The 16,519-nt window shown below is 35.8% G+C and overlaps 1 protein-coding gene across 1 annotated transcript in view; it reads right to left on the reverse strand.

Moving 5' to 3' along the window:
- Window positions 1-16,519, reverse strand: part of STK3 (serine/threonine kinase 3) — a gene marked incomplete at both ends in the record, with an annotated part of 298,497 nt that overhangs the window by 253,230 nt on the left and 28,748 nt on the right. The window contains 1 exon segment of the mRNA XM_079722153.1: window positions 3,025-3,105. Coding sequence (XP_079578279.1) covers window positions 3,025-3,105 — 81 coding nt within the window.

Consider the following 16,519-nt stretch of genomic DNA (forward strand, 5'->3'; position numbering starts at 1 on the left):
GGAAATGCAGATCCTTTCCCAGACTACATCACCACCACCTCTCATTGTCCCAGACCTATAATTATACTCAAATTCCCACAGACACCAGAGGAATTAATATAAAATCTGACCCAAGAGTACCTACTAGTCACACCAAAAGAGGTGTATGATTCTGTCAGTTTTTATTAGCAGAACCCTAAAGAATATGTGTGGGAAGGAATTCTAAGATTTCCAGGGAGAAAGGAATTTACTTCTAACAAACAGTTGAGAGTGTCCCTAACAGTCTGCTCAGCTAGTTAACTAAAACCCAGACTCAACAATGGCCCACATTAAGTGAGATGCCAGGGATCCTCATTATATATCAGAGGAAGGAGATCAAAGGCTCAAGTAGATGGAATACTAGAATAGATATCTCACCATGTGACCTGCTGGCCCACCCTCTAAGTATGCTCACTGAGAGAGTCCAGAGGATACTCCCTTTACTGGTGTCACTGAAAGCTGTATAGTGCAGGTCAGAGGTAACAGAGATGTCAACACTGAAATAAGCTCCCTAAATTTAACGGATGTTGGGATCCATTAAGAAGTGAAGTGGCAATGTCTTTCCATCTGAGACAAGGTGGGCATGGTAATCATAATGGGTAGCAAAGTAAGGCTGAACTACAGTTTTCTTTTTTCATACATCTAGATTTTGATTAAAGTTATGCTGGCTTCATAAAAATAACTGCAATTCTTTGTCCCTTAATGACTGGATAAACCTTAGCTGGTACTTTTTTTTTTTTTTTAAGTAAAACGAACATAGCATAAAATTCACCATTTGAAACATTTTAAAGTATACAATTCAACGGCATTTATTGCATTCACAATGTTGTGTAATCCTTACCACCTCTATCTAGTTCCAAATCATTTGGAATCTGCTTTCTGTCTCTATGGATTTGTCTATTCTGGATACCTCATATAAATGGAATCATATGTGACTTTTTGTATCTGGCTTCTTTCACTGAATGTATGTTTCAAGGTTCATCCATACTGAGGTATGTATCAGTACTTCATTCTTTTCAATAGCTATATAATATTCCATTGTACAGATATATCACATTTTGTTTATCTATTCATCAACTGATGGACATCCCCACATTTGGCTATTGTGAATACTGCTACTATGAGCTGGTATCTTTTTTTTTTCTTTAAAACATCTTTATTGGAGTGTAATTGCTTTACAATGATGTGTTAGTTTCTGCTGTATAACAAAGTGAATCAGCTATATGTGTACATATATCATGAGCTGGTATCTTTTTAATTAATAGATATTTAACTGCCTTTCCATCTTTTCTATGGTAATTGATATATCTAAGTTTAAACTTCTCTGGGAGTCGATTCACACAATTCATATTTTGTTATGGAATCATCTACTTCTAGATTTTCAAATGAGTTTTCATAGAGCAGCATTTAGTAGTCTTTTAATTCTTCAAATTGTTTCTTTATCATTGCTTGTATCTTCTTTCTTATTCCAAATCTTCAATTATTTTTGTTTTCTTTAGTCAAAGTCAGAACTATGTTTAACTATTTTAATGACCTGTTCAAAGAAGTATCTTTTATATACATATATTATTTCTAATTTTTTTACTTCCTATTTCATTAATTTCAGCTTTTTAGTTCATGAATTCTCTATTTCTAGTTTCTTCTGGTACATTTTATTATTTTTCTCAGTTCTTTAAATGAGCACTAAGTTATTTTATTTATTTACTTACTTACTTACTTACTTACTTACTTACTTACTTACTTACTTACTTTTTGGTCTTTCTTCTTTAGTAGTAAATAAATTCAAAACTAAATACAGTCACCTAATTACAGCTTTGCTGGATTCCATAAATATTAGTATGATTTGTTCTCTATTTCATTGTTTTCTAGATAATTTGCAATTTCCTCTTCATAGGTTACCTCAGATTATCTTTCCTAATTTCCAATAAGTGTGAGTTTTATCATATTGCAATTATTTAATTCTAATTTTAGTAGACTATAATTAGAAATGTAACCTGCAAAATCCCTTTTTTTTAGAATTTGTTGGGGGTTTTTTCTTAGTTTTTTTTAAGCAGTGGTCCATGAATATACCAAAAAATGGGGGTGGGGGGAGGCAAGAACGGTTATATCAATGTAAGTATAAATACATACCACATACATGGTGTGTGTGTGTATATATATACACACACATATATGTAATCAAGTTTGTTGATTATAATACTTAATCCCTTTATGTCTTTTCTCTTTTTTCCTTAGTCTGTCCAATTCAGAAAAAGAAATATTAAAATTTCTCACATGAATATATTTTTATTAGATTCCCCGATGTTTCTAATAGCTTTCCTTCAGAAATTTAATTGTCACGGTGACTGACACATACATGTTTCATTATAAGCTGTCTTTTATATCATTACCTAATATCCCTCTTTATTCTTCATTTGAATATTAACCCCTCTTTACTCACTTAAGATCTTTTAACTTTAATTTACCTGATATAAATATTGCCACTCCTGCTTTCTTTTTTGTTTTTTGGTGTGATTAGTCCTTATCTGATATCTCTAATAGGAAATACCACTATATATCTATCCTATGTATTACACGGGCATCTTATAAACAGCATATAGCTAGGTTTTGCATTTTAATTAGCCCTAATAATTTGTCTATGAGAGAATTGACATTTAGTGAAAAATGTACTTCACTTTATTCCTTCCAACTTACATTTAGCTTACTACTTTATATTTTTGTTTTCTCTGTTTCTTTTTCCCTATTCTTGCTAATCTGAGCTGTTTTAATTGTGTTTTGTGCCTTTTATTATCCTGGAAGTTCTCCTGTAGTTTCAGCTTTTCACTACGGAGTATGATGTTAGCTTGGGCTTGTCATATACGGCCCTTCACTATGTTCAGATACATTCCCTCTATACTCTTACTACTCAAGTCAATCAAATATACTCTAGTGAAAGACTAATTTTACACAGTATTTTATAACTGTTCTGTCATTATCTAAATGTTACTTTCATGTTTTTGTACTTACCCTTCTCCCAGTTTCTCTAGTACATCAAAAACTTCTTCAGGCTGCTTAGTCAAACTGTCTTCACTCAGCTTTTTTAGCTTACTGATGAGAAAAAGAACAGAAAAAATATTTTCCTTAAGATCTTTCATAAATTTTTCAATTTTATTTTTAAGAGGCAATATACTGAAATGGTTCAAAAATCAATCAATATAAAAAAGTATACAGTATATAGTCTCCTTCCAACCCCTGTTCTTAATCTTCCCAGAAACACCTCAAAGAATAAGCACTTTTATTTGCTTCTTGTGAAACCTTTATACAAATATGAATATATATTTTTATTTCTCCCCCTTTTTAACACACAATATAGCATTTTAAACACAATGTTTTTTATCCACACTGTTATATACTTTGATGTTTTTACTTGACAACATAAAATCCATGTTGGAGATCTCTACAACATAAATACATAGAAAGCATCCTCATTCTTTTCTTTTTTACATCTACATCCTATTCTGTTGCAAAGATGTAGTCTCTCTTACTCACCAATCCTTTACTTATGGATATCTAGGTTCCCTTTTGCTAATATAAACAACACTGCAATAAATAAGCTTATATATAAGTCAACTCACACATGTGCTAGTATATCTTTAAGATAAATTCCCAGAAGCGAAACTGTGAGGTCAAGGGAATATATAAACACACACAAATACAGAAGTATATATACTGATAAATAAGCACATATACTGTAAGTATAACCATATGTCATAATATAAATTTAATAACATAATAAGATCACTATTATAATAACTATATAGTAATTATTAAAATTGCTGATTGATTATATTATGGTATGTTTTACCTACTATAATTGTATGTGATATTAATATATATGTATATTAATAGATATTAACAAACTGCCCACCAGGGAGTTTATATGAACTTAATCTCCTACCAGTAATATATGAGAGCGTCTTTTCCCACAATTCCACCTACATGGTATTGAACCAAATATTTCAGCCAATACATTAGGTGAAAACTTGTAACTCAGAGAAGATTTATTTTGCATTTCTCTTACTATGAATGAAGTTGAACAACTTTTAATATAGTATAAAACAAATCATCTATTCATGTTCTTTGCTCATTTTTCTCCTGGGTTTTTGGTCCTTTTCTTATCTGTATACAAGGGAAACTGGCTTTCGTTTAGGTTGTAAATATTTTCACTTGTATTGACTTCACTTATGAGTTTTTAGTTTTATGGTCTACTTGACTATTTGCCATAGAGAAATGTCTTTTTATTTTGTTTTTGCTTTTTTAAAAGTCATCCATAGTATGGCATGTGCAGAAATATCTAGAAGCAAGAAATGAGAGGCATTATACATGGTATGTCTGAAAGACCAAAAATAATTCCATATGAATAAAGTATCATGTATAAAGGACCAAAAATAATTCAGAAAGAATAAAGTAGAAGTGGGCAAAATTACCCTAAATTTGATGATTATTCTCATATAAACTTTACATTAACATAGCTAACGTGTTAAATAATTTTGGTGGAAAGCTAAGTTTTTTAAAATGTGGGGTTTTTTTTAAGAAAAATCAGGACCATTTAATATTAATGAAAGATCCTCAAATAATTCTAACATCAGGAGATTAAAATAACACTGCATTATATGTTTTCAAAATACTACAGCAAAAATTATGCACCTTCTATGTACAAAATGATACATCAATGGGGGATGATATAAGTTTAAATAAATAATAATCTTCAATAAGCGCCAGCTATTAGATGATATTAAAGAATTCAATCAAAAATTATGGATATGAGAAATTGGGAACTGTGACTCACAAAGAGGAGAAAAATTAGTCAAATAAACCTGTGTCCCCTGCATTGGCAGGTGAATTCTTAAACACAGGTTCGAGCCCCGGTCCAGGAAGATCCAACATGCTGCGGAGCAACTAAACACAAGCGCCACAACTACTGACTCTAGGGCCTATGAGCCACAACTACTGAGCCCGCATGCTGCAACTACCAAAGCCCATGCACCTAGAGCCCGTGATACACAACAAGAGAAGCCACTGCAATAAGAAGCCCATGCACTGCAATGAAGTGTAGCCCCCGCTACACTTAATAAATAAATGTATTTTAAAAAAAGAACAAAAACAAGGATGACTGTAGTCTTCTTGCCAGACAGTGAGCCAAAAGACAGCGACTCCTTAAAAGTGATGATAGAAAACAATAATCAAAATAAAACTCTATATTTAATGGAAATATCCCTCAAAAAGTGAGGGAAAAATAAAAAATTTTCAAACAAAAAAGGGTGAGAGAATTCATTATGAGCGGACTTTCACAACAATAAATGGTTAAAGACAGTTCTTCAGGCTACAAGAAAATGATGTCAAAAGGAAACATAAACCTATACAAAAGAATAAAGAACAGCAGCTAGTAAAAATACAGGTAAATACAAAAAAAAATTCAACGACAGCAGAATGCACATTCTTCTCAAATGCACACGGAACAGGAACACTCTCCAAAAGAGACTTCATGTTAGGCCACAAAACATATCTTTAAAATTTCAGAAGACTGTAATCATATAAAGTATCTTCTCCAAACAGAATGGAATGAAAACCGAAATCAAAAACAGTAGGGCAACAGGAAGATCCAGAAATACGTGGACGTTAACATACTCTTAAACAAACAAGGGGTCAAAGAAGAAATCACAAGGGAATTAAGAAGATACCTGGAGAGAAATGAAAACAAAAATACAACATACCAAAACACAAGGGATGCAGCAAAAGCAGCATTAAGAGGGCAATTTATAACAGTAAGCCCTTAGATTTAAAAAGAAGATCTCAGCTTCAAGATGGCAGAGGAGTAAAACGTGGAGATCACCTTCCTCCCCACAAATACATCAAAAATACATCTACATGTGGAACAGCTCCTACAGCTCCTACCTACTGAATGCTGGCAGAAAACCTCAGACTTCGAAAAAGGCAAGAAACTCCCCACATACCTGGGTACGCCAAAAGAAAAAAGAGACAAAAGAATAGGGACGGGACCTGCACCTCTGGGAGGGAGCTGTGAAGGAGGAAAAGTTTCCACATGCTAGGAAGCCCCCCCACTGGCAGAGACAGTGGGTGGGCAGGGGGAGAAGCTTTGGAGCCACAGAGGAGAGCACAGCAACAGGGGCGCAGAAGGCAAAGTGGAGAGATTTCTGCACAGAGGATCGCTGCCAACCAGCACTCACCAGCCTGAGAGGCTTCTCTGCTAACCTTCTGAGGCGCGTGGGGGCTGGGAGCTGAGTCTTGGGCTTCGGAGTTCAGATCCCAGGGAAAGGACTGGGTTGGCTGCGTAAACACAGCCTGAAGGGGGCTAGTGTGCCACAGCTAGTGGGAGGGAGTCCGGGAAAAGGTCTGGAGCTGCCGAAGAGGCAAGAGACTTTTTCTTGCCTCTTTGCTTCCTGGTGCGCAAGGAGAGGGGATTAAGAGCGCCGCTTAAAGGAGCACCAGAGACGGGCACAAGCCGCAGCTATCAGTGCGGACCCCAGAGGCAGGCATGAGATACTGAGGCTGCTGCTGCAGCCATTAAAAAGCCTGTGTGCAAGCACAGGTCACTGTCCACACCTCCCCTTTCGGGAGCCGGCAAAGCCCACCATTGCCAGGGTCCTGTGATGCAAGGACAACTTCCCCGGGAGAACACATGGTGCGCCTCAGGCTGCTGCAACATCACACTGGCCTCTGCCGCTCGGCATTCCATACCCCTCCCTCCCCAAGGCCTGAGTGAGCCAGAGCCCACTAACCAGCTGCTACTTTAACCCTGTCCTGTCTGGGCAGGGAACAGAAGCCCTCAGGCGACCTACACACAGAGGCGGGGACAAATCCAAAGCTCAACCCCAGGAGCTCTGCGAACAAAGAAGAGAAAGGGAAATCTCTCTATGCAGCCTCAGGAGCAGCAGATAAAATATTCACAATCAAACTGATGTACCCTGCATCTGCAGAATACCTGAACAGACAACAAATCATCCCAAAACTGAGGCAGTGGACTTTGGGAACAACTGTAGACTTGGGGTTTGCTTTCTGCATCTAATTTATTTCTGGTTTTATGTTTATCTTAGTTTAGTACTTAGAGCTTATTATCATTGGTATATTTGTTTATTGATTTTGTTGTTCTCTTCCTTTGTTTTTTTTTAAATATATATATATATATTACTTTCCTTTTTCTCCATTTGTGAGTGTATATGTGTATGCTTCTTTGTGTTATTCTGTCCATATAGCTTTGCTTTCACCATTTGTCGTAGGGTTCTGTCTGTCTTTTTTTTTTAATATAGTTTTTAGTGCTTGTTATCATTGGTCTATTTGTTTTTGGTTGGGTTGCTCTCTTTTTTCTTTTCTTCTATTACTTTTTAATCTTTTTATTTTAACAATATTTTTTTATTTTTTATTCCAATAACTTTTACCTTATTTCATTTTACTATGTTGTATTTTATTTTATTTTTCTTTCTTTCTTTCTTTTTACTCTCCCTTTTCTTCTGAGCTGTGTGGCTGACAGGGTCTTGGTGCTATGGCCGGCTGTCATGCCTGAGCCTCCGAGGTGGGAGAGCTGAGCTCAGGACAATGGTCCACCAGAGACCTCCCGGCCCCATGTAATATCAAACGGTGAAAGCTCTCCCGGACATCTCCATCTCAGTGCTAAGAGCCAGCTTAACTCAATGACCAGCAAGCTACAGTGCTGGAACCCTATGCCAAACAACTAGCAAGACAGGAACACAACCCCACTCATTAGCAGAGAAGCTGCCTAAAATCATAATAAGGTCACAGACACACAAATACACGCCACCAGATGCGTTCCTGCCCACCAGAAAGACAAGATCCGGCCTCACTGACCAGAACACAGGCACCAGCCCCCTCCACCAGGAAGCCTACACAACCAACTGAACCAACCTTACCCACTGGGGGCAGACAACAAAAACAACGGGAACTACAAACCTGCAGCCTGCGAAAAGGATACCCCAAACACAGTAAGTTAAGAAAAATGAGAAGACAGAGAAATACATAGCAGATGAAGAAGGTAAAAAAACCCCAGACCAAACAAATGAAGAGGAAATAGGCAGTCTACCCGAAAAAGAATTCAGAATAATGATAGTAAAGATGATATAAAATGTTAGAAATAGAATGGAGAAAATACAAGAAACATTTATGAGGGACCCAGAAGAACAAAAGAGCAAACAAACACTGATGAACAACATAATAAATGAAATTTCAAATTCTCTAGAAGGAATCAATAGCAGAATAACTGAGGGAGAAGAACGGGTAGGTGACCGGGAAGATAAAATAGTGGAAATGACTACCACAGAGCAAAAGAATGAAAAGAATTGAGGACAGTCTCAGACACCTCTGGGACAACATTAAATGCACCAACATTTGAATTTTGGGGACCCAGAAAAAGAGAAAAAAAAGAGATTGAGAAAATATTTGAAGAGATTATGGTGGAAAAATTCCCTAATGTGGGAAAGGAAATAATCAAGTCCAGGAAGCACAAAGAGTCCAATACAGGATAAATCCAAGGAGAAACACGCCAAGGCACATACTAATCAAACTATAAAAAATGAAATACAAAGAAAAAATATTAAAAGCATCAAAGGAAAAGCAACAAATAACATACAATGGAATCCCCATAAGGTTAACAGCTGATCTTTCAGCAGAAGCTCTGCAAGCCAGAAGGGAGTGGGAGGACATATTTAAAGTGATGAAAGGGAAAAACCTACAACCAAGATTACTCTACCCAGCAAGGATCTCATTCAGATTCGACGGAGAAATTAAAATCTTTACAAACAAGCAAAAGCTAAGAGAACTCAGCACCACCAAACCAGCTATACAACAAATGCTAAATGAACTTCTCTAGGCAGGAAACACAAGGAAAGGAAAAGACCTACAATAACAAACCCATACCAATTAAGAAAATGGTAATAAAAACATACATATTGATAATTACCTTAAACGTGAATGGATTAAATGCTCCAACCAAAAGACAAAGGCTTGCTGAAGGGATACAAAAACAAGGCCCATATATATGCTGTCTACAAGAAACCCACTTCAGACCTAGGGACACATACAGACTGAAAGTAAGGAGATGGAAAATGGTATTCCATGCAAATGGAAATCAAAGGAAAGCTGGAGTAGCAATTCTCATATCAGACAAAATAGACTTTAAAATAAAGACTATTACAAGAGGCAAAGAAGGACACTACATAATGATCAAGGGATCAATCCAAGAAGATATAATAATTGTAAATATTTATGCACTGAACATCAGAGCACCTCAATACATAAGGCAAATGCTAAATGCTAACACCCATAAAAGGGGAAATCGACAGTAACACAATAATAGTAGTAGCTAATCAATGAATTTGGTAAAGTAGCTGGATATAAAATTAATGCACAGAAATCTCTTGCATTCCTATACACTAATGATGAAAAATCTGAAAGAGAAATTAAGGAAACACTCCCATTTACCATTTCAACAAAAAGAATAAAACACCTAGGAATAAACCTACCTAGGGAGGGAATAAACCTACCTAGGGAGGCAAAAAACCTGTATGCAGAGAACTATAAGACACTGATGAAAGAAATTAAAGATGATACAAACAGATGGAGAGGTATACCATGTTCTTAGATTGGAAGAATCAACATTGTGAAATGGCTATACAACCCAAAGCAATCTACAGATTCAATGCAATCCCTATCAAACTACCACTGGCATTTTTCACAGAACTAGAACAAAAAATTTCACAGTTTGTATGGACACACAAAAGATCCAAACAGCCAAAGCAATCTTGAGAAAGAAAAACGGAGCTGGAGCAATCAGGCTCCTGGACTTCAGACTATACTACAAAGCTACAGTAATCAAGACAGTACAGTACTGGCACAATAAAAGAAATACAGAACAATGGAACAGAATAGAAAGCCCAGAGATAAACCCACACACATATGGTCACCTTATTTTTGATAAAGGAGACAAGTATATACAATGGAAAAAAGACAGCCTCTTCAATAAGTGGTGCTGGGAAAACTGGACAGCTACATGTAAAAGAATGAAATTAGAACACTCTCTAACACCATACACAAAAATAAACTCAAATGGATTAAAGACCTAAATGTAAGTCCAGATACTATAAAACTCTTAGAGGAAAACATAGGCAGAACACTCTATGACATAAATCACAGCAATATCTTTTTTGACCCACTACCTAAAGAAATGGAAATAAAAACAAAAATAAACAAATGGGACCTAATGAAACTTAAAACCTTTTGCACAGCAAAGGAAACCATAAGACGAAAAGACAACCCTCATAATGGAAGAAAATATTTGCAAACGAAGCAACTGACAAAGGATTCATCTCCAAAATATACAGGCAGCTCATGCAGCTCAATATCAAAAAGCATACAACCTAATCTCAAAATGGGCAGAATACCTAAATAGACATTTTTCCGAAGAAGATATACAGATTGCCAACAAACACATGAAAGATGCTCAACATCACTAATCATTAGGGAAATGCAAATCAAAACTACAGTGAGGTATCGCCTCACACCGGTCAGAATGGCAATCATCAAAATATCTACAAACAATAAATGCTAGAGAGGGTGTGGAGAAAAGGGAACCCTACTGCACTGTTGGAGGGAATGTACACTGATACAGCCACTATGGAGAACAGTATGGAGGTTCCTTAAAAAACTAAAAATAGAACTTCCATACGACCCAGCAATCCCACCACTGGGCATATACCCTGAGAAAACCAGAATTCAAAAACAGTCGTGTAGCACAATGTTCATTGCAGCTCTATTTACAGTAGCCAGGACATGCAAGCAACCTAAGTGTCCATCAACAGATGAATGGATAAAGAAGATGTGGCACATATATACAATAGAATATTACTCAGCCATAGAAAGAAATGAAATTGAGTTATTTATGTGAGGTGGATGAACCTAGAGACCTCCATACAGAGTGAGGTAAATCAGAAAGAGAAAATCAAATACCATATGTTAACATATATATGGAATCTAAAAAACAAAAAAGGTTCTGAAGAACCTAGGGGCAGGACAGGAATAAAGATGCAGACATAGAGAATGGACTTGAGGACACAGGGAGGGTGAAGGGTAAGCTGGGACGAAGTGAGAGAGTGGCATGGACACATATACACTACCAAATGTAAAACAGCTAGTGGGAAGCAGCCGCATAGCACAGAGAGATCAGCTCGGTGCTTTGTGCCCACCTAAAGGGGTGGGAGGGAGATGCAAGAGGGAGGAGATATGGGGATATATGTTTATGTATAGCTGATTCACTTTGTTATACAGCAGAAACTAACACACCACTGTAAAGCAATTATATTCCAATAAAGATGTTAAAAAAAATAAAAGCTATAAAAAATGTATTGGGTTTCCCTGGTGGCACAGTGGTTGAGAGTCCGCCTGCCGATGCAGGGGACATGGGTTCGTGCCCCGGTCCGGGAAGATCCCACATGCCGCGGAGCGGCTAGGTCCGTGAGCCGTGGCCACTGAGCCTGCGCATCCGGAGCCTGTGCTCCACGACGGGAGAGGCCACAACAGTGAGAGGTCCGCGTAACGCAAAAATCAAAAACAAAAAAAAACAAAAAAAGAAGAAAAAAATGTATGAAAAAAGCAACTGAACATCAAAGAAAAGTTATATTAGTTTCAGCTATACAACATAGTAATTCAGTATCTTTATATATTGTACTCCATTTACAAAGTAATGGCTATATTTTCCTGTACCGTACAATATATCCTTGTTGCTTATTTTATAATAAATAAATAAATAAAATTGCAGTGAAATTTGTGATTAAATAAAAATAAAAATATAAAAAGATCTCAAAGTAACAACCTAACTTTACACATCAAGAGACCAGAAAAATAAAGTAAACCCAGAGTTCACAGAAGGAATGAAATGCTAAAGATTAGTACAGAGATAAAGAAAATAGGAAATAGAAAAACAAATTTTTAAAAATCAACAGAACTGCTATGCTATGGTTTGAATATTTGTGTCCTCCAAAATATATATATTTGATGAAATCCAAACTCCCAAAGACAATGGTATAAGGAGGTGGGGCCTTTGGGAGGTGCTTAAGTCATGAGGGTGTAACCCTCATGAATGGGATTAGTGCTTTATAAAAAAGGCTCCAGAGAAATCCCTAGCCCCTTCTACCATGTGAGGACACAGTGAGAAGGTGCCAGCTATGAACCTGGGAGAAGGCTTTCTCCTGCATGTGACCATGCTGGCACCTTGATCTTGGGCTTCCAAGTTTCCAGAACAGTTGGAAATAAATTTCTGTTATTTATAAGCTGCCCAATCTTGATATTTCATTATAGCAGCCCAAAACCAAGAGTTGGTTTTTTAAGACCAACAAAATTGACAAACCCTTAGCTAGACTAAGGAAAAGAAAGGAAGGAAGGAAGGAAGGGAGGGAGGGAGGGAGGGAGGAAGGAAGGAAGACTCCACTAGAATTAGGAACCAAAGAAGACATTAAAACTGATGTCACAGAATTAAAAACTAGTATAAGAGAATATTATGAAGAATGAACCTAGAAAAAATGGATACATTTTTAGAAAGATACAACCTTTCAAGACAAAATCATGAAGAAATAAAAAACCTGAACAATAAGGAAATTGAAAAAATAATCAAAAACCTCTCAACAAAGAAAAGCCCAGGCCTAGATGGCTTTGCTGAAGAACTCTACCAAACATTTAAGGAAGAATTAACACCAATACTCCTCAACCTTTTCCAAATAACTGAAGAGAAGGAACACTTCCAAATTCATTCTTTGAGGCCAGCATTACTCTAATACCAAAATCATACAAAGACACAACATGAAAAAAGAAAAACAAAAAACAAAACAAAATAAAAACTACAGACCAATACCCCTAATGAATATTGATGCAAAAGTACTCAACAAATACTAATAAACCAAATCCAACAGCACATTAAAAGGATTATACACCATGATCAAGTGAATTTATACCTGGAATGTAAGAATGGTTCAACAAATGAGAATCAACAATTAATAAAATAAAGGACAAAAACCACATAATCAACTCAATTGACATAGTAAAAGCATTTGACAAAATTCAACACCCTTTCATGATAAAAACACTCAACAAACTATTATAGAAATAGAATAAAACTATATTAACATAATGAAACGTTCACAAGAGAGTAAACGGTAAAAGATTAAAAGCTTTTCCTCTAAGATCAGAAACAAGGCAAGAATGCCCACTCTTACCACTACTATTCAACATAGTACTGGAAGTCCAAGCCAGAGAAATTAGACAAGGAACAGAAATAAAAGAAGAATTGTAAAAAAAAGTAAAATTATCTCTATTGAAAAATGACATAACCTTACATGTAAAGTACTCTAAAGATTACATACACACACACACACACACACACACACACAAACAAACAAAGCCTGTTATAACTAACAGATGATTTCAGCAAAGTTGCAGGATACAAAATCAACACACAAAAATCAGTTATGTTTCTAATACAATAAAAACAACCAATGGTAAAATGAAATTAAGAAAATAATCCCATTTTTTATAGCATAAAATAAAGGGGAGAGTACTTAGAAATAAATTTAACCAAGGAAGTAAAAGACATACACTGAAAACTACAAGACACTGCTAAAAATAATAATAAAAGAAGATACAAATAAATGGAAATACACCCTGTGCTCATGGATTGGTCGAAAGACTTAACATTGTTTAAACCAACCTACAGATTCAATGCAACCTCTATCAACATCCCAATGACTTTATTTTTTTGAAGATGTAGGAAAAAAAAATCCTCAAATTCATATGGACTCTCAAGGGGCCCCAAAAAACCTAAACAATCTTGAGGAGAAAGAACAAAGTTAGAGGTCTTGCAATTCCTGATTTCAAAACATACTACAAGGCAAGAGTAATCAAGACACTATGGTACTGGTTAAAGTCAGACATATAGACTAATGGAACAGAACAGAGAGCCCAGAAACAAACTCTTGCATGTATTCAATAGGACCAAATGACTTTTAAAGGGTGTCAAGACTACACAATGGGGAAAGGACAGTCTGTTCAACAAATGGTGCTGGGAAAATTGGATATCCAGATGTAAAAGAATGAACCTGGACGCTTACCTTACAAAAAATTTTAAAATTCACTCAAAATTTATAAGACCTAAACATAAGACCCAGAGCTATAAAACCCCTAGAAGACGACATATGGAAAACGCTTCAGGACATTTGATTTGAAAACGATTTCTGGAAAATGACAACAAAGCACAGGCGATAAAAGCAGAAATAGATTAACTTTAAAACTTCTGAGCATCCAAAAATCATTATCATAATCATTATCATCAACAGAGTGAAAAAGCAAGCGACACAATTGGAGAAAATATGTGCAAATCATACATCTGATAAGGAGTTAATACTCAGAAAAATGAATTTTTACAACTCAACAACAATAAAACCCAATTGAAAAATGAACAAGAGAGGACTTCCTTGATGGTGCAGTGATTAAGAATCCGCCTGCCAATGCAGAGTACATGGTTCAAGCCCTGGTCCGGGAAGATCCCACATGCCACAGAGCAACTAAGCCTGCATGCCACAACTACTGAAGCCCGCATGCCTAGAGCCTGTGGTGCTCCGCAACAAGAGAAGCCGCCACGATAAGAAGCCTGCACACTGCAATAAAGAGTAGCCCTTACTCAACGCAACTAGAGAAAGCCCACGTACAGCAACGAAGACCCAACGCAACCAAAAATAAATAAATAAAAATTCTAAAAAATAAATAAATAAAAATGAACAAGGACTTGAACAGACAAATCTCAAAAGAAGAAATACAAGTGGCCTACAAACACATGAAAAGATGCTCAACATGACTAGTTATCAGAGAAATGCAAATTTAAACCACAATGAGATATCACCTCTTAACCATTAGGATAGCCACTATCACAAAGAACAGAAAACAAGTGCTGATGAGGATGGGGAGAAATTAGAACTGTAAAATAGTGCGGTCATTATGCAACACACTATGTAGATTCTTCAAAAAAATAAAAATAGAATTACCATATGATCCAACAATCCCAATTGTGGATATATACAAAAGAATTCAAAGCAACATCTGTGAGAGATATCTGCACACCTATATTCATCACAGCATTATTCAAAATAGCTGAGAGATAGAAACAACCCAAATGTCCATCAACAGAAAAACAATCAAATAATCAAAATGTGGTATATACATACAATAGTATATTATGCAACCTTATAAAAGGAAATCCTGCCCCATGCTACAACATAGATGAACCTTAATTACATTATATTAAACAACAGAAGCTAATCACAAAAAATTTTTTAATTTGTATGGAGACACAAAAGACCCCAAACAGCCAAAACAATCTTGAGAAAGAACAGAACTGGAGGAATCATGCTCCCTGACTGCAGACTATACTATAAAACTACAGTAATCAAAACAGTACAGAAAAAGAAAATTACAGACCAATATCTTTGATAAATGTAGATACAAAAATCCTCAGCAAAATGTTAGCACACCAAAGCCAACAATACATTAACAGGATCACACACTATGATCAAGTTGGATTCGTTCCAGGGTCACAAGGGTGGTTCAACATACACAAATCAATCAATGTGATATGCCACATTAACAAAAGGAAAGACAAAAAACCCACATGATCATCTCAATAGATGAAGAAAAAGCATTTGACAAAATTCAACATCCATTCACGATAAAAACTCTCACCAAAGTGGGTATAGAGGGAACATATCAAAACATAATAAAAGCCATTTACAACAAACCCACAGCCAACATAACACTCAACAGTGAAAAGCTGAAAGCATTCCTGCTATACTCAAGAACAAGACAAGAATGCCCACTCTGACCACTTCTATTCAACATAGTATTGGAAGTCCTAGCTACAGCATCCAGACAAGAAAAAGAATTAAAAGGTATATAAATTGGAAGAGAAAAGATAAAACCGTCACTATCTGCAGATGACATAATACTCTATATAAAGAATCCTAACCTCTCCACTGAAAAACTGAGAACTAATAAATGATTTCAGCAAGGTAGCAGGATATCAGATTAATATACAGAAATCTGTAGCATTTCTTTACACTAATAATGAAACATCAGAAAGAGAAAGTAAAAAAAAAATCCCATTTAAAAATTTCTTCAGTAAAAATGAAACACCTAGTAAGGGGATAAAAGACCTATACACTGAAAACTATAAAACACTGACAAAGGAAATTGAAAATGATTCAAAGAAATGGAAAGATATCCCCTCCTCTTGGATTGGAAGAATTAATATTGTTAAAATGGCCATATTACCCAAAGTGATCTACAGATTTAATGCCATCCCTATCAAAATACCCATGACATTTTTCAGTGAACTAGAACAAATAATCCTAAAATTTATATGAAACCACAGAATATCCAGAATTGCCAAAGCAAT

This window comes from Hyperoodon ampullatus (genome assembly GCF_949752795.1).
Source record: "Hyperoodon ampullatus genome assembly, chromosome: 17".
Lineage (NCBI taxonomy): Eukaryota > Metazoa > Chordata > Mammalia > Artiodactyla > Ziphiidae > Hyperoodon > Hyperoodon ampullatus.